The sequence below is a fragment of the Pristiophorus japonicus genome, chromosome 7 (genome assembly GCF_044704955.1).
Source record: "Pristiophorus japonicus isolate sPriJap1 chromosome 7, sPriJap1.hap1, whole genome shotgun sequence".
Lineage (NCBI taxonomy): Eukaryota > Metazoa > Chordata > Chondrichthyes > Pristiophoridae > Pristiophorus > Pristiophorus japonicus.
Window position 1 is genome coordinate 119998298 of NC_091983.1, and position 19563 is coordinate 120017860.

General features: G+C 43.0%; 1 protein-coding gene across 4 annotated transcripts in view; it reads right to left on the bottom strand.

Annotated features, from left to right (window-relative positions):
- tpd52l1 (tpd52 like 1) overlaps positions 1 to 11919 on the bottom strand; it is a 74973-nt gene extending 63054 nt beyond the window's left edge. For all 4 annotated transcript variants that reach the window (XM_070885293.1, XM_070885294.1, XM_070885295.1 and 1 more), the window contains exon 1: positions 11787 to 11919. In XM_070885293.1, coding sequence (XP_070741394.1) covers positions 11787 to 11805 — 19 coding nt within the window. In that variant the 5' untranslated portion in view covers positions 11806 to 11919. The remainder of the gene's footprint in view (positions 1 to 11786) is intronic.
- Between the last annotated feature and the right edge of the window lie 7644 nt (positions 11920 to 19563).

Below are 19563 nucleotides of genomic sequence, written 5' to 3' on the forward strand. Positions count from 1 at the left end.
AATATGAAGATTAAAATTGCCCATGATTGACATTCAGCGGCATTACCATCACCGAATCCCCCACAATCAACACTCTGGGGTTATCACTGACCAGAAACTGAACTGAATGAGTCACATAAATACTATGTTTACAAGAGCAGGTCAGAGACTGGGTATTCTGCAGCAAGTAACTCACCTCCTGACCCCCCCCAAAACCTTTCGACTGTCTACAAGGCACAAGTCAGGAGTGTGATGGACTACTCTCCACTTGCCTGGATGAGTGCAGCTCTAACACTCAAGAAGCTCACCACCATCCAGGACAAAGCAACCCGCTTGATTGGCACCCCATCTACCACCTGAAACATTTACTCCGTGGCTGCAGTGTGAATCGTCTATAAGATGTACTGCAGCAACTCGCCAAGGCGGCTTCGACAGCACCTCCCAATGGAAACCGCATATCTAAATTTGTCACATTGTAATTACACCCTACTATCAGTTGTGGTGCTGAAACAGTATCTCTACTGTGGGGAGGGTGCAATTACAGACTTTCAAGTTTAAGTACAGAGACATATATTCACAATGGAAAATGCTGCCTTGAAGTGTGCACAGATGTAAAAGTTAATATATTAATATTGATAAATGCAACCTGTGGGCATGCTTTTCAAGCATGAATTCCCCTATTAGCAGCATAAATAGGGATCAAATGTGAGTATTCACTATATATATATTTTTTAAAGGGATCATACAAAGTACTGCGAGAATATCATGTGCAAAGGGAAGAGACTAAGTGGTGTAATCCAGGGCTGGAGCAGGTTCCAAGTGTAATGTAGGGCGCAGTACTGAGGCCTGGAAGGAGCAAGGGGGTTTACATTGTAAATTAGATTGGCTTATGTGAAGACCAAGAGTGGATTGAGTGATGCCTAAAAATCAACAGAGTGGGCTTGGAAGAGAGGGACAAGAACACAACAACTTTTTGGAGTTGTCGTCTGTGCTTGATTTTGTTGCACAGCTCCACTGCACCAGTACACTTTTTGTACATTAACTGTGATGGAGACTCAATTTCATGGGGGCTCATGGGACTTATTATGCAATTGTTTGGCTCAGCACGTTGGGCTATAAAGTATCCAAGGAAGCTTCATACAAGTTCAGTCTTTGAGACTTAATGGGATGTATTGGAACTTGCATGGAGTGGTTAGAGTTGTTGGAAAAACTGAAAGATGGACAGAGTAAAAACTTGACTTCCTTTAATTGAATTGTTTTGTTGCAGGTTTTATCTTTGGTTGGTGGTGCAGAACCATCCTGACAACAGTAAAATGCTAGAATATGATTGGGTGGACAGAACTATAACAAAATAGAAAATAACTAATTGGAACAAAGGTTAATGCAGGGTGGGATATGAATTGAAGCAGGATGCCATGATGAACCCTCAGGTGGCACATCCTTTTGTTCCCAAGATATGCAGAAAACGCAGGTATCAGCATGCAGATCAAAACAGATACACTGACAAATGCATTCAACAAGCAGTAACAAAACACATGAGGCTTTTATAGGATGTTTAATAGGGTGCAAGCTTTCAAGCACAAAGTGAGGAAGAAGCAGCTGTAACAAATTAATATATGATGGATATACCTTCTCTGTTTCAGTGGCATCAATCGCTCCCATAATTTGATCCTACAACCCTTATGCTTCGAAGTTGATTCACTGCCTAATATCTACTTATATAATCGAATAACCCAAGAGATAAAACCATGTGTGCTCCTTGATATATGAACTGGATATCATATCTTTTGCAGTTACCTTTGTGTGCTTCTCCACTCGTTCAGGAGACAGACTGTTTACATGTGAAATAAGGCCAGAATGAAGCTTTAAGCAGTTTTATTTTTCAGATAGCAAATGAATATACAGAACATGATCAGACTCATTTAATTAAATTCATACAACTTGCTATCGCATAATACAAAACAATGTACTATGCCTCCCCACATCAATAGATCAACTTGCTTGATTTAAGCAAAATTACTTTTAACTACCCTCGTATGTCATAACTGTCGCAGTCTGGGTGAAAGCTTGCCCTAGCAACTTTTTGTTTTAAAACCTGTCAATGTATGCTCCTGTCTTCTTACCTTCACAAAAGGGAGAGCCAATGATAGACAATCCCTGCTGAGTGCCGGGACTAGGATCCTCCGAACACAACGGCTTTACAAACCCAATTCTTGAACAAAACTTAACCCCAAAATGCTTTCCACTAAGAAGAAATATGATCAAAAATCCCAAATGTGGTCGTAATTCTTACTACAATGCAATCTTGAAATATGTAGTTGTCTTTTGCTACATTGCCTGGCAAGTTCATTAAACTTTTTATTGCATTGACATATGCCAAATGCTGGAAATGGAACTGGCTGCAAACCTTCTATGATACTCCAGCTCTCCTTAGGTCATCTATTTTGTCAGTTCAAGAACTCACAATCTCTCCTGCACTGACCACCTAGTAGAACTTCAACATCAGTAACATTGCGGGGAGGAGGGAGTGGGAAGAGGCTGTGCCCTGCAACCATCCTTTCTGACACTTTTACAGGAAGAACTTTCTTAACTGCCTGGAAAACAAAGTTTTGAGTGGCAGCCTTTTAAGCTACTGTTTGTCTTAAAGTTTTGCAGCAGTACACTATTTCCCACTTCTAATCAGAAGTGCTTGCAAAACAAAATATTCAAATTAAGTGGACCCCAGTGCCATCAGGTGGATAGATATACAACCCCACTACACTTCCAGTAGGGATTGCAACCCCACAGGAAATTCAGCATAACAAATTCAACATCTATGCCATTTGAACTATCTAGAAGAGACAAAACCAGAAGAATTCAGAAATCAATTCTCTGAAAATACAAATGTATAAAATGGAAAAAATACATTCAATGAATATTTAACAAATACAACTCCTTTTTAGATTCTTTACAACTCATGCTACTTCAATATTGAATAATAAAGCGGGATAATTGATTAAAAAAAAGAATAGAAAGACTTCCATTTATATATCGCCATTCACGTCTCAAGCGCTTTACAGCCAAAGAAGTACTTTTCTATTGTAGTCACTTGTAATGTGGGAATAAAATAAATAATGCGGGATAAACTAATAAAAACTTAGCGAGAACAACACCCCTGGTTTGGATGGATTGCATCCATGCATATTAAAAGAAGTTAGGGAAGAGAAAGCAGATGCACTATTATACATATACAAAGTCATTAGAAAAGGGATTATTGCCAGAGGACAGGTGGACAGCTACTCTGATTCCTTTATTTAAAAAGGTTGCTAGAACAAGTCCAGGGAACTATAGACTAATTAGCTTAAAGTCGACAGTAGAAAAGATAATGGAATACTTACTCAAAGATGCAATAGAAAAACATCTCGAAATGGAAAATATAAGAGTAGTCAGATCAGATTTTAAAAAGGAAGATCATGCTTGACAAACCTTATTGAATTCTTTGAAGTAACAGAAAGGGTAGATAAGGGTACTTCAGTAGACGTAATATATTTGGATTTTCAAAAGGCCTTCAATGAATTATAGCAGACTCATGACGAAGATGTGGAGTCAGGGGACAAGTAGCAGAATGGATAGCAACCTGGCTAGAAAACTGAAAACAGACAGTAGGAGTTAAAAGTAGGAAGTGGTGGTCCACAAGGATTGGTGCTAAGACCACTGTTGTTCACCATTTACATAAACGATTTGAACTCTGAAATCGGAAGTACAATTTCAAAATTTGCAAATGACAACAAATTGTGGGTTGTATTTAATAGAGGAGGACTGCGACAAAATACAGGAAGACATTAATAAACTTGCAGAATGGTTTTCATATAATATATCATAGGCATTCCCTCGGAATCGGGGAAGACTTGCTTCCACTCCCAAAGTGAGTTCTTTGGTGGCTGAACAGTCCAATCCGATAACCACAGACCCTGTTACAGTTGGGACAGACATCCGTCGAGGGAAGGGGTGGGTGGGGCTGGTTTGCCGCGCGCTCCTTCCGCTGCCTGCGCTTGACATGTTCATGCTCTTTGCGTTGAGATTCTAAGAGCTCAGCGCCCTCCCGGATACACTTTCTCCACCTCGGGCGGTCTTCGGCCAGGGTCTTCCATCTGTCAGTGATGTTGCACTTTACCAGGGAGGCTTTGAGGGTCTCCTTGTAACATTTCCACTGCACACCTTTGGCTCATTTACCATGAAGGAGCTCCGTTAGGGAGACTCGAATCTGGCATGCGAACTATGCTTTCTATACATCGTCCATGCCTCAGATCCATACAGGAGGGCGGGTAACACTACAACCCTGTAGACCATGAGCTTGGTGGTAGATTTGAGGGCCTGGTCTTCAAACACTCTTTTCTTCAGACGGCCGAAGGTTCCACTGGCGGCGATGTTGAATCTCGGCATCAATGTCTGCCTTTGTTGATAAGAGGCTCCCGAGATATGGGAAATGGTCCACGCTGTTGAGGGCCGCGTCGTGAATCTTGATGACTGGGGGGCAGTGCTGTGCGGCGGGGCCAGGCTGGTGGAGGATCTTTGTCTTACGGATGTTAAGCGTAAGGCCCATGCTTTCATATGCCTCAGGTGAATACATTGACTATATCCTGGAGTTCAGCCTCAGAATGTGCGCAGACGCAGGCATCGTCCGCGTACTGTAGCTCAACGGCAGAGGTTGGGGTGATCTTGGACCTGGCCTGGAGGCGGCATAGGTTAAACAGCTTTCCACTGGTTCTGTAGTTTACTTCCACTCCAGCGGGGAGCTTGTTGATTGTGAGGTGGAGCATGGCGGCGAAGAAGATTGAGAAGAGGGTTGGAGCGATGACGCAGCCCTGTTTGACCCCGGTCCGGACATGAATTAGGTCTGTAATGGATCTGTTGGTAAGGGTCACAGCCTACATGGGCCTTACGCTTAACATCCATAAGACAAAGATCCTCCACCAGCCTGTCCCCGCCGCACAGCACTGCCCTCCAATCATCAAGCAGGCGAAGGATGTTGACAAACCTTTGGGGGCATCTGAAACGGAGGAAGACGCTCCACAGACCCTCACGGTTGAGTGTCAAAGGCCTTTGTAAGATCGAAAAAGGCTATATATAAGGGTTGGTGCTGCTCTCTGCATTTTTCATACAGCTGTCGTGCTGCAAAGATCATGTCCGTTGTGCCCCGTAGGGGACAAAATCCGCACTGTGATTCTGGGAGGAGCTCCTCGGCCACATGGAGAAGACGGTTGATGAGAACTCTAGCGACAACTTTCCCAGCGGCTGATAGCAGTGAGATTCCCCTGTGGTCGCCAGTCGGACTTGTCCCCCTTTTAAAAAAAAAATGGTCACAATCACTGCATCGCTGAGATCTCCCGGCATGCTCTCCTCCCTCCAGATGAGAGAGATGAGGTCATGTATCCGCGCCAACAGCGCCTCTCTGCCATACTTTAGCGCCTCAGCAGGGATTCCATCCACACCCGTAGCCTTGTTATTCTTGCGCTGTTTTATGGCTTTGCCTACCTTGTGCAACGTTTGAGTTTCACTGAGTTGGTGGCGGGTCGCGTGCTGCGGGACGGAGTCGAGAACACTCATGTCAAAGGCAGAGTCTCGATTGAGGAGAGTGCTCCTTCCATCGGGCCGATAGCCTCAATGTCCTTGATGAGAGTTTCCCCGTACTTGGCCAGGAGTGGGGTGGGGCCTTGGACCGTAGGTGGCCTTGACTGCAATGAAGAATCCTCGCATATCGTGGCTGTCGGCCAGTTGTTGTAGCTCCTGTGCTTTCTCCATCCACCACCTGTTCTTTAGGTCCCTGGTTTTTTGTTGGACCTGAGCCTTGAGCCGTCTGTAATGTTGTTTTGCAGCTCCCGAGTTTGGTTGTTGCTTGAGGCTCAGAAACGCTTTGCATTTGCAATCTATTAGTTCTTCGATCTCCTGATCATTTTCATCAAACCAGTCCTGATGTTTTCTGGTTGAGTGACCAAGTGTCTCTTCACAGACAGTGGTTATAGAGGCCTGGAGGGCAGACCAAGCGCTGTGGGCATTGAGCATCTCAGATTCATCAAGGCACGCCAGAGTGGCTGTATAGGGTTCTCTTAGCTGGGTCTTTAAGTGCCCCCACATTAACTTTTTTGCAGCACTGCTTCTGCTGTCCCCTCTGCTTTGGGACAATGTTAATGTTGATGATGGATCGGATTAAGCGGTGGTCCGTCCAGCAGTCATCAGCTCCTGTCATGCACACATCCTTGCGATCCCTAGCTCGGACGATGACATAGTCAAGCAGGTGCCAGTGTTTGGAGCGAGGGTATTGCCACGGTGCATTGTATTTGTCCCTCTGGCGGAACAGGTTGTTGATGATGAGGAGTTCATGTTCTAGACATTTTGTCAGGAGTAGAGTACCACTGGAGTTGGCTTTCCTTACCCCCTCTCTGCCAATCACGCCTCCCCAGAGGGCTGTGTCTTTGGCGATGCTGGCATTAAAGTCACCCAGGAGAATCAATTTGTCGCCCGTGGGGATGCGGGATAAGGATGTCTCGAGGTTGGAATAAAAACTCTCTTTAGCCTCATCCGTTGCATCGAGTGTAGGGACGTATGCACTGATGACTGTGACGCATTGGTTCCGGGATAGGGTAAGAAGAAGAGTCATGAGGCGTTCATTAACCCCACAGAGGGAGTCTTTGAGGCGGTCTACCAGCTCATTCTTGACGGCAAAGCCGACTCCATGAATCGGCGTTCTTCCTCTGGTTTTCCTTTCCAGAAAAAGATATAACCTCCACCATGTTCCTTCAACTGGTCTTCCCCTGCCCGCCAGGTCTCGCTTAGGACGGCGATGTCAAATGTCAAAATGTCTGAGTTCCCGGGCAACTATGGCGGTGCGGCGTTCCGGCCTGTTGCTGTTGGAATTATCCATGAGGGTCCTGACGTTCCAGGTCCTGAACTTCATATTAGCGAAGTGGAAGATGCCTGTGCGTGTGTTCTTTTAACGTGGGGTGGCCGCTGCACACCGGCAACCACACGGGCTTAGCCGAGCAAGGTCTTGGTCCAGTGGCAAGGGGGTCCAAGACAACTGGAGACCAAGCACAGCTGCATAAGCCTAGTTGCCTGCGGCGAAGTGTTGGCCGCAAGTTCGGCGCCGAGTAGCGCCATTGATGGTAGAGGGCCCGAGGCTTGGTTGGGGGCAGGCATTAGGAAGGTCACTTCCAAAGTTATTTTAAGAGTTAAAAGTTGATAAAAATTTCCAATTTGTTTAAAAAGTTTCTAAGAGTTGTTAAAAAGTCTAAGATGTAGATCAATAATAGGTTATAAAAGTTTCCCCAACTGTTTAAAAGTTTAAGATTGATTAAAAGTTTTTTTTTAAAAAAATTAAAAGTCGATTAAAAGTTTACGGTGCAGGGGTCCCTCTGGGCCGAGGTAGAAACAGGCCGGTGCAGGTGTCCCTTCGGCCCGGGACAGAAGCGGGCCGGCGCAGGGCCCAGACAGATCCGTTGGGCGAGCACACCAGGTCGAAGACGGCTTTGTGGGTTTTTTGGAAGCGAACGACACCGAGCCGGTCGGGGTTGCTACCCTCACTCTCCTTGGCTTGTAGTCCATTTTCCTTGGCTTCTATCCCGGGCCGAAGGGACCCTGCGCCGGCCCGCTTCTACCCCGGGCCAAAGGGACCTAGCACCGACCTGTGACTCCTGCAACCCCTGCAACCCGAGGCGTCTAGCGAGGCTCCACGCTGTGAGGAGGAGCACCCTCCCCCCCCCCCCCCCGGGGACCGAGCCCTGCACCACCTGGGAAACACAGCGAGAAACTGGGCCTGGCCTGCCACCACCCCGGGGCACACAGCAGGGCCCCGAGCCCGGGACACACATACCAAAAATAATAGAGGCACTGGAGAGGATGCAAAAAATATTTACTAGATTGATACCCGAACTGAGAGATTATACCCGTCAGGAAAGATTGCACAGGCTGGGGCTTTTCTCAAGAAAAAAGAAGATTGCAAGGTGACCTGATAGAGGTCTTTTTAAAATTATAAAAGAGTTTGATAGTGTAGATGTAGAGAAGATACTTGTGGGGGTGACCAGAACTGGGGGCCATAAATATAAAATAGTCACTATTAAATCCAATAGGGAATTCAGAAGAAACTTCTTTACCCAGAGTGGTTAGAATGTGGAACTTGCTACCACAGGGACTGGTTGAGGCAGCTAGCATAGATGAATTTAAGGGGAAGCTAGATAAACATGAGGGAGAAAGGAATCGAAGGATATGCTGATGGGGTTAGATGAACGGGGTAGGAGGAGGCTCACGTGGAGCATGAACACCAGCATGAATCTGTTGGGCTAAATGGCCTGTTTCTACGCTGTATACACTATATAATAATATGCCAATCATTTCCTTGCCTCAGCTGTTAAAAGTCAAACCAAACTGAAGTTAACAATCTGCCAGTCATTCATTCCTGCTCAGACATGTTAAATCATTTATAACCAAATGTAAGAAACACAAATATAAATTCAAAATTAAAACTGAGCAGCTGAACCAGCTAGTGGGAGGTTAAATAGTCCACTGAACAAAGAAATATACGCATGCCAGGAGCTTCTTGTGCACTTTTATAAGACGTTTCCATGTATTTGTATGAGGCACAGGAAAGCACATATTTACTGTATACTGTGTTGTGTTTTAACTGTCTACAAGAGCCTTGTAAAATACTGGCCCTGCCAAGCTCTGCGAGAACTGAAACAGAAAGAACAGATAAGTAGCAAAGGAAAACAGAAATTAATGTAAACATTAAAATAAAAAAACTGTTTTAAATTTTTTTAAGAAGCATTCTCCAGACAGTCTCAAGAAAAATACAAGAACCAGTCCTTTTCTTGCGATTACTATATTTAGACCAGTTATTAAACATGTTTTTAAACATACTAGCAGACAACCAGGAGCCAGAGACTTGTGATTGAGCCACAAACTTCTGGGATGTTAATTTGCCATATAATCGTCCTGCTAGATTTAAGTAAGCAATTGCACTATAACATATACAAGAAGTGATTTGCAGACATGTTTGGATACAGTAGCAGCTGCATTTGAAATGCGACAGTTTTTTTTTCTGAGGTTAGAGTTAAGGTATATATAGTTGAGGCAGAGCAAAAGTTTGACCTAGAGTCTGATCTGAACTACTCTGATTCCCAGCCACTTTGGGGAATGCTCAGTTCTTACACTGGGTTATATAAAGTGGAGAACTCTAGCGACAACCTTCCCAGTGGTTGATAGCGGGGAGATTCCCCTATAGTTGCCGCAGTCGGATTTGTTCCCCTTTTTAAACGATCACTAAATCTCCGAGATCTCCCGGCATGCTCTCCTCCCTCCAAATGAGAGAGATGAGGTCATCTTTCCGCGCCAACAGCATCTTCCCGCCATATTTTAGCGCCTCAGCAGGAATTCCATCCGCACCCGTAGCCTTGTTATTCTTGCGCTGTTTTATGGCTTTGCCTACCTCGTGCAGCATTGGGGTTTCACTGAGGTGGTGGCGGGTCGCATGCTGCGGGATGGAGTTGAGAACACTCAAGTCAAAGGCAGAGTCTCGATTGAGGAGATCTTCAAAGTGATCCTTCCAGTGGGCCCTGACAGCCTCAATGTCCTTGATGAGTGTTTCCCTGTTCTTTGCCAGGAGTCGGGTGGGGCCTTGGGAGTTTGGACCATAGGTGGCCTTAACTGCAGTAAAGAATCCTCGTATGTCGTGGCTGTCAACTAGTTGTTGTATCACCTGCGCTTTCTCCATCCACCACTTGTTCTTTAGCTCTCGGGTTTTTTGTTGGACGTCATCCTTGAGCCGTCTGTAACATTGCTTTGTAGCTCCCGAGTTTGGTTGTTGCTTGAGGCTCAAAAATGCTCTGCGCTTATGATCCATTCGTTCTTGATTCTCCTGATCGTTTTCATCAAACCAGTCCTGGTGTTTTCTGGTTCAGTAACCAAGTGTCTTTTCACAGGCACTGGTTATGGAGGCCTGGAGGGCAGACCAAGCACTGTGAGCATTGAGCATCTCAGGGTCAGCAAGGCACGCCAGATTGGCTGTGAGGTGCTGGCTGTATAGGGCTCCCTTAGCTGGGTCTTTGAGTGCATTAATTTTTTTGCGGCACTGCTTCTGCTGTCCCCTCTGCTTTGGGGCTATGTTAATATTGATGATGGATCGGATTAGGCGATCAAGTCGCTGGAGATACATCACCAACGATGTCTCCGCAAGATCCTGCAAATCCTCTGGGAGGACAGACGCACCAACATCAGTGTCCTCGCCCAGTCTAACATCCCCAGCAGTGAAGCACTAACCACACTCGATCAGCTTCGCTGGGCAGGCCACTTAGTTCGTATACCAGACACGAGACTCCCTAAGCAATTGCTCTATACGGAGATCCTTCATGGCAAATGAGCCAAAGGTGGGCAGCAGAAACTTTACAAGGACACCCTTGTGACAAGTGGAAAACATATCCTATTGCCCAGTACTGATATCCCTCATCCTAAGAGCAGAATTTGTTTTTCTCAAAGTGCCAAATTTCACACTCCGTTGAAAGCATACATTCCTAGGCATTTTGCTTAGTGAGTCTTAAGAAATTGGAGAAAATCAAACCTCAAAAATGCCATGATTTATACCTGGCACATTTAGATACTTTTTCCTTACAAAAAAAGTGATAAACTTTAAAAGTAATTAATTGGCTGTGAAACGCTTTGGGATGCGAGACACTCTCTATAAATACAAGTTCTTTCTTTTGAACATCAAGTTTAACTCTTTCTTTTCAGGTGCCTTTAGAGTGGAGGAAGAGGATAACCTTGAGTCCTGACAAAGGGTCATTGACCCGAAACATTAACTCTGCTTCCCCTCCACAGATGCTGCCTGACCTGCTGCGATTTCCAGCATTTTCTGTTTTTATTCCCGATTCCAGCGTCCACAGTATTTTGCTTTTGGATAAACTTGAGATGTTTGTTTTAAATTTAAGTCTAATGATCTATCTCCCCAAAATTAAATTATTGAAAACTTTTGTGCTAGTACACTCAGTACAACTTTTTCCATTCTTCCAATCATAACCTCAGCAGTGAAGCAGTAGATTCAGTAGTCATCTCTGTCCTACCACATAATGCTGGGGGAGGGAGAAACTACATACAGGTGTACTAGAATTGCAACTACAGAACTCCAGTGCAACAAACAGTCCTAGTACAATACTCAATTTCATTTTAATGTTGCTGGTAATACTGCACAGGATATTCAGTCGTTCCAATGAATACAAACAATGCCAAATTAAAGCACATTGACTTTAAATTGGGTAGTGACGCCAGTGCAAATAGCATTCATTCCAGCATGTTCGGTATCACTGCTGAGACACCACCTTCAGGTGCAGGGGCAACTTTTTTTAGACGGTGGAATGACATTACCAACGAGCAGAGTGCACCATCCGAGCGGGGGGTGGAGAGCTCGCCAGAAAAGGTGAAATCATTCTTGGCGCAACAAAAGATTTGGGGATGGAAAAAAACAGTTGGGAGAAATTACCGGATTATTTCCCAATAATGTGTTTTAGCCTGGAGTTTTCCCTTCCTCACTCTGATACATACCTACATGGGTCAGTGATCCGGATTTTGGGCAGAATCAGCGGGGGGCTCGGGTACCCCGAGTACACACTCGCCTCCTGCCCCGGCCCTGGGAGCAGGAGCCACCCGGTGGCCCAACCCGGCCCGGAGCCCCGGACATTTTAACTGTTTATTGAAGCTCGGGGAACTTTACTGCGCACCGAGGGGAACCGCGGTTACAGCCAGCGCAGCCCCCGGGAGGTGTCCGGTCCAGTCCCAGGCCTTACCTCGCTCTGCGGGCTCCATCAGCCTCCCTCTCCGAAGGACGGGTCCGATTCCCCCTCCACCTCGGCCGCCCGCTCCACTGGAGCTTCACAACACACAGCGCTCTGCTAACGCTTCAGCACCTTGGACTCGCACTCAACGGGCACAACAGCGCCGCCTCCGCTCGGAGGACTCGCATTCAACGGGCACAACAGCGCCGCCTCCGCTCGGAGGACTCGCGCACAACAGAGCCGCCTCCGGTTAGTATCGGTCGTGCAGTACTTGGAACTCAAGCAAATATTGACTGGAAGAGGAGGAGCCCATTGAGCTCCCCGATTTGGTTCTGGTATTCAATTAGGGCTTTAAACTAAAAATGGGGCAGGGGGAAGGGTCAGGTGAAATTTAGAAATCTAAAGAGAAAAGTCAAGGCAATAGTGCAGTGTAGCGATTTGGGTAAAGACTAGCAGTGTAACAGGAAGGGACGCAGAATTTAACGGTAAAAGTGCATCAGCAAATAAGATGAAAGTAGGTAATAATGGTAAAAAGTTAAAGCTAAGGGCTCCTTATCTGAATGCACGAAGCATTCGTAACAAGGCATTTACAAGAAATGAAACCAGCCTAAATATAGTAGTATAGTATTAGTATTAGGCAGTCCCCCGTATCGAGGATGACCTGCTTCCACACCAAAAAGGGATGAGTTCACAGGTGTTTCAATGAGGGACCTGACATTCTAGGTCCCGAACTACATACTGAAGGGTAGAAGATGCCTGTGCATTGATTCTTTTAACGTGGGGTGGCCGTTGCACACCAGCCACCACACGGGCTTGACAGAGCTAGGTCTTGATCTAGTGGCAAGAGTAAACCAAGATGACTGGAGACCAAGCTCTGCTGCACAGACCTAGTGCGCACGCATGCTCCTACTATCCATAGATCGCAGTGTGGGCTGGCCCGTGCTGCTCCTGGGCCCTGCTCTCTCACTGTTCCTCCGCCCCGATCAAAAATGGAGCAGTCAGAAACAGGACATCAATTAGTCTCCTCTTATCTTGGATACATCAAATATCGACACTGTTAATTGAAATATCAAATTATTAAACTCCAGCCTAGTTGAAGCGTATTAACATCAGCAGAAACAAAAGGATGTGAATAACAGCAGAATCCAAATCCTGCAGTCACTTGTGAACTCACTGGTGTCTCAGGAGGGTGTGAATCCCTTCCCACACACTGAGCAGGTGAACGGTCTCTCCCCAGTGTGAACTCGCTGGTGTGTTAACAGGTTGGATGAATGAGTGAATCCCTTTCCACACTTGGAGCAGGTGAACAGCATCTCCCTGGTGTGAACTTGCTGGTGTGACAGCAGGTCAGATGAATGAGTGAATCTCTTCCCACATTTTGAGCAGGAGAGACACAAGGACACCCACACCATGGAGAAACCGTGGAAATGTGGGGACTGTGGGAAGGGATTCAGTTTCCCGTCCCACCTGGAAACTCATCGGTGCAGTCACACCGGGGAGAGGCCATTCACCTGCTCGGAGTGTGGGAAGGGATTCACTCAGTCATCCAACCTGCTGACACACCAATGAGTTCACACTCAAGAGAGACTGTTCACCTGCACAAAATGTGAGCCTAAATATAAACAAAACAGGAAAGGAGAGCATAGGACAGACTAAAGTAAGGGAGGAAATATTTTGCCAGGAAATAAATAGAGTTATAGAACAGGAATGTAAAAGATGGTTAAAAATAAAGTGAAATAAACTGCCATTAAAATGAGTTAAACAGTCTATACAGCAATACACACAATGTCCATAATAAAACAAAGGAACTGGAGGCAATAATATGTTGGGAGGAACCAGATATAATAAGGATTACTGAGACATGGCTACAGAAAAATCAAGACTGAGAATTAAATATTGCAGGGTACGATATATTTAGAAAAGATAGAGAGGGATAAATGGGGAGGTGCAGTAGCTGTATAAGAGATAACATAATGCAGTAGAAAAAAAGTGACACAGCTATCAGTAAGACAGAAATAGAATCCATGTGGATAGAGATAAGGGATAATAAAGGATCAATCACACAGAGGGGTAATCTACAGACCACCTAATAGTGGAAGGGAGGTGGAGGTACTAAAAGTAGGGGAACATCTAGGCAATAGCGACCATAATATATTATGCTTTAAGATAATAATTGAAAAGGAGATAATTATGATGCAGACCAGGGTAATAAATGGGAGAAAAAATGATTTTGAGGGACTGAGAATAGAACTTGGGAAAACAAAATATGCAAACAAATTAGGCAAATGATTAAAAAAAAGAATCATGGAGGATATCAACTACGCTGAAATTAATTGGCCAGAAGAGGTAAGTAGAGAGGATAAGGGAATGGAGTTTCTACAATGTGTACATGATTCCTTCTAACCCAATATGTAAGAAGCCTGACAAGGGAGGATTCACTACTGGATCTCATAATGGGGAATTAAATAGAGAAATAAGAGAACTAAAAGTAGGGGAACATCTAGCAATAGTGACCATAATATATGTTTTAAGACAATAATTGAGAAGGACATCAGTATGATACAGACCAGGATAATGGATTGGAGAAAAAATGATTGAGGGGCTGAGAATGGAGCTTGGGAAAATAAAATGGATAATATTGGCAAACAGTGATATAGATCAGCAATGGGAAACATTTAAAATGGTGTTCAACAGAGTCCAGGAAAAAAATATTCCATTTAAAACAAGAACAAGCTAAACACTAATGAGATATCATGGAGGAATAAAGACATTTGGGGGGAAAAGGAAAGAGGCATACTCTAAGTACATGGACAGCAGGGGAGAGCATGACAAGGGAGAATACAAAGCGATTAGGAGAAAAGTCAAAAAAACAATTAGGAAGGCAAAGAGGAACTATGAAATTAACTTATCAAGGAACATAAAACAAAATAATAAAATATTCTACAGGCACATAAATAAAAAAGGGAAAGTCAGGATGGTAATAAGGCCACTGAGGGATGCTAGGATAAAATCACAGGCAGTAATAGCGAAATGACAGAAATATTAAATTATTATTTTGACTCAGTATTTACCAGGGAGACAGATCAAGTGGATGTGACATGGGAAGTTGAGATTAGAAATGATATAGCTGCATTTAAAATAAAGAGGAGAAATATTAAATAAACAAATTAAATTCAAAGAGGATAATACCCCAGATGGATTATATCCATGCATTTTAAAATATCTAGAGAAGAGATAGCAGAGGCGCTATTACACATATTTAATAATTTGTTAGAAAAAGGTGTAGTGCCAGAGAACTGGCAGATAGCTAATGTAATACCTATATTTAAAGAAGGGTGTTAGAACATGTTTAACCAGGGATTTTAACCAGTCAATTTAACATTGGTGGTAGGAAAAATAATGGAATCCCTACTAAAGGAGAAAGTAGAAGAACATCTAGAAACAAAAATATATTAATAAATAATCAGCATGGATTTCAAAAAGGATAGTCTTGCTTGACTAACCTCATTGAATTTTTTGAAGAGGTACAGAGAGAGTAGATAAGGGCAATGCAGTAGATGTAATGTATCTAGATTTACAAAAGGCCTTTGATAAGGTGCCACATAATAGACTAATGAATAAGGTCAGAGAATGCAGAGTCAGGGGACAAGTAACAGAATGATAGTGAGCTGGCTTCAAGACAGAAAGCAGAGTCGGGGTTAAGGGTAGCTATTCAGAGTGGCAGAAGGTGGAAAGTGGGGTCCCACAAGGATCAGTGCTGGGACCAATGTTGTTCATAATTTATATGAATGATTTAAACTTTGGAATGAATAACACAATATCTAAATTTGCAGGTGACACCACATTTAGGGGGGTGGGAGGGTATAGTCAATACTCAGAAAGACTGCAACAAATTACAAGACGACATTAATAAACTTGGCATATAATTGCCAAATGAATTTCAACACAGATAAATGTGAGATATTACATTTTGGTAAGAAAATTAAGGAGGTCACATATTACTTGGAAAATAAGAATCTAAATGGGTAGAGGAGCAAAGGGGTCTCGAAATACAAATACCCAAATCATTAAAAGTAGCGATGCAGGTTAATTCGGCAATAAAAAAGCAAACCAAGCACTAGGATTTATTTTTAGAGATATAGAATTGAAAAGTAGTGAAGTTATGCTAAATTTGTATTAAATCTTTGTTAGACCATACTTGGAGTACTGCATACAATTCGGGTCGGCATATTATAAAAAGGATATAGAGGCACTGGAGGAGGTGCAAAAAAGATTTACAAGGATGATACCAGGAATGTGAGAGTATACCTATCAGGAAAGGATGAACAGGCTGGGTCTCTTTTCTCTTGCAAAGGGAAGGCTGAGGGGTGACCTAATCTTTAAAATTATGAAAGGCTTTGATAGAGTAGATACAGAGAGAGTGGTTCCACTTGTAGGGAAGAGCAAAAGTAGAGGCCATCAATATAAGATAGTCACCAAGAAATCAAAGAGAGAATCCAGAAGAAATGTCTTTACACAGAGTGGTGAGAATGTAGAACTTGCTACCACAGCGAGTGGTTAAAGGGAATAGTATAGATGCATTTAAGGGGAGGCTAGATTTGCATATGAGGGAGAAGGGAATAGAGGGTTATGCTGATAGAGTTTGATGAGAAAAGATAGGAGGAAGCTCGAGTGGAGCATAAACGCCGGCATGGACCTGTTGGGGCGAAAGGCCTGTTTCTGTTCTGTATATCCCACGTAATCCTAAGTAATCATGGCTGATCTGTATCTGAAATCCATCCACCTGCCTTGATTCCGTAACCCTTCATATCCTTTACCTAACAAAAATCTATCAATCAATTTGCTGAATGGTAATTAAAAATATATATTTTATTCAGTTTAATTTCAAGGCAGAGTTGATTTTAGTTTAAGGCAACAGAAAGATGGTGGGCGAATGAAAATAAAAGTTTTAGAAAGCAAATACACAAGGGAGAAATGATCCAGGGGCAGTTTGAGTTAAAATAAATTTTTACTCAAATTTTTATAATTTAGCAAAAGCATTGTCTCACAAAACTTGGTTGTATATCCCTTGAAGCTTAAAGACAATCCAAGTTGCTTTTGTCATTTTTTTTAAAGATTGGTATGTAATTCAATTGAATCAATCATTTTTTCTTCTCCAAGTGCATTTCTTACACTTTTGCTTTTACAACATTTTGAAAGAGCTTTTTATTTAATGATTTTCAAAACAAGATTTAGGGTATGCAAGTAACAAAAGTAAAAAATTACTTCCAAAAGTAGTTTAAATCCAAGAGCAACTGGAGGCATTTTCCACTCGAGAATTTAACTTAATTTTAGAATGGATATTTCAGTTCTGGGAGCTCATTTATTTATTCAGATATAATTGCAATGATGCAAATATCAATATTAAAATGATCCTAAGTTGCGCATCTTTGATTATTTTTTATTGCAAATTTGCCAGAAATTACAAGATTATTTGAGGGACAGATAGCACAAAGACAAACCTCTGCTGAAGAGCATGTGTGTTTGGCGGATATCAGTGGAATATAAAATGTGCGGAAAAGATGAATAATTGAAACCTCATCTTATGCTCTGCATTTACTGGAATTATTAATATTTCCTGAAATAACTGAGAAGCATCATAAAACATTATTTTCACCAAATAACTCATAACCATCAATCTGCAGTAAATACAGAATGGACTCGAGTTTAGAGGACATTTATGTTGGTGCTTTAGGTGTTTACGGTGTACAGTACAGAGCATTCTGGGCCGAGTATAGCAATTTATGTATAATTACCATGTTTACATAAAAGGTTCCCAATGAATGCTGCAGTGAATGCGTATCTGCTTTGCTGACACTTTATCTTTATGAAATTTAATCATATTCCGTTACCATAATACTTTCTGACATTTTTTCCACTGTAGAGTTAACATTTTCAATGTGGTTCTCTTATTTTATATTAGGTTTTGATAACATTTTCTAGTATTAAAAAATCGCACTGCATCACCTTTACAGTAGACATAAATTATAACAGTGTGATATTTTTTCAATGTAAAATGGTTAAAAATGATTGTGACAATGCACCAGTGCCTTAGTGCCCACAAAGAAGCAATGTGCGTGAGCAAGGATTCATGAAGTCTTTGAAGATCTTCCACTATGATTGGGCACTGACGTCCGCTGTGCTGTGGCAGGAGTCTCCTAATATGTATTTAAGATTAGTTATACTAATAATAAAATGGCCCGGTCACTTAAATGAAGAATAGTAACTAAAAGTGGTGGTGGGAGGAAAATGTATATTATTTCTCAAACAGGTAGCTACCGAGCATTGCTGATCAGGTCCCTTAATGATTAAAAAATATATAACTTGCCTCCTCTTTGGGACTCAGGACTCAATCCCAGCTTGGAACCCCACAGCCACCACTGGCTTGACTGATGTGCATGGTTTTACAAACACTATATTGGGTTCCTTTGAGGGCCATGTGATGGGTGGGGGCCATAGCTCCCTTCACCTCAACATGTTACCCTTCTTCCCTCTGGCACAGACTTGATGGGCAAATAACCTCTTTCCCACATTATAATAGTGACTACACTCCAAAAGTATTTCATTGGCTGCAAAGTATTTTGAGACATCCTGTGGTCATGAAAGGCACTATATAAATGCAGTCTTTCTTTCTGTGCTGTAACATTATGTGACGACCTTCTGTCTCACAGGCAAGAGTGGTACCAACTGAGACAAGCTGACACTCAAAGAGGAGGGCAATGGAAAAGAAGTGAGGAAAATTATAGGAAACAAATGGGTAGGTGAGGATGCCTACAATAAAAGTAATCTTATCTGGGGATTCAAATAACTACTCAAGCAGTTTATGACTAATATCTTTCACCCATTATCCTCTAAAGGAAATGCTATGGAATGCATTAATGTTATTTCAACAGTGTTAGCAAATGTTAATGAATTAATAAAGATTATCAACCGAGTACATTATCATTATTAAACATGCATGTAACAATATTGTATTCATGGAAATAAAAATGTAGAAATGTAAAACGGGCTGCGTTTTACACTATCGCACAATCAAAATGACCTTCATTGTCTGAAAAGTCACATGATCTGCTAGTAGTCTATTATATATAAAATTTGGTAAGGAGGGCGTACATTTTATTGAAGACTCATTATAAGTACTTGCAGTTTCTGTTACTCTTGTAACGGCTGCAAGGGGCATCACAGCACAACTGACCATGAAGTGTTCTATCTGTTCAACAGAGTAAATTCACCACAACTCACATAACTCCTTCTCTCCCACCCTCAAATAAATGAAAACTCCTTCAATCCAGCACATATTACCACAAATTTTCTTGGTCCTACATGAACAACCAAGTCTTAATTATTCTCCTTCATTACAATCAACCCATAAGTGAACAAATAACAACCTACTCTTTTCTCTTACCATGCCTCCCTGTGATGTCTAAACGTGTCTCTTATTCTATTGCTCCTCCTCAGTGCAACCTCTAGGCAGTATTGCAAGAGGTGGTTGGCTGTTCCTGTGGCACAAAAGGCCCATAGGACTGAGGCAATCTTTCTCTTGTGGCAGCTTGATCCTGGGAGGGAGCTGCTGCTGTTTGGATCTCTTGCGCCTCTTTCTGCCTGGGCAGCCTGATGTTGCTTCCAGCATGTCACTTGCGGCTACTCTGAGGGAGAAGGCCAGACTCCTGGCATGTGCTGTGTTGCAGTCCTGAGAAACAGCAGCCTCATGCAAGTTGGCCGCTGCCATCGCCATTTCACTAGGCCCCAC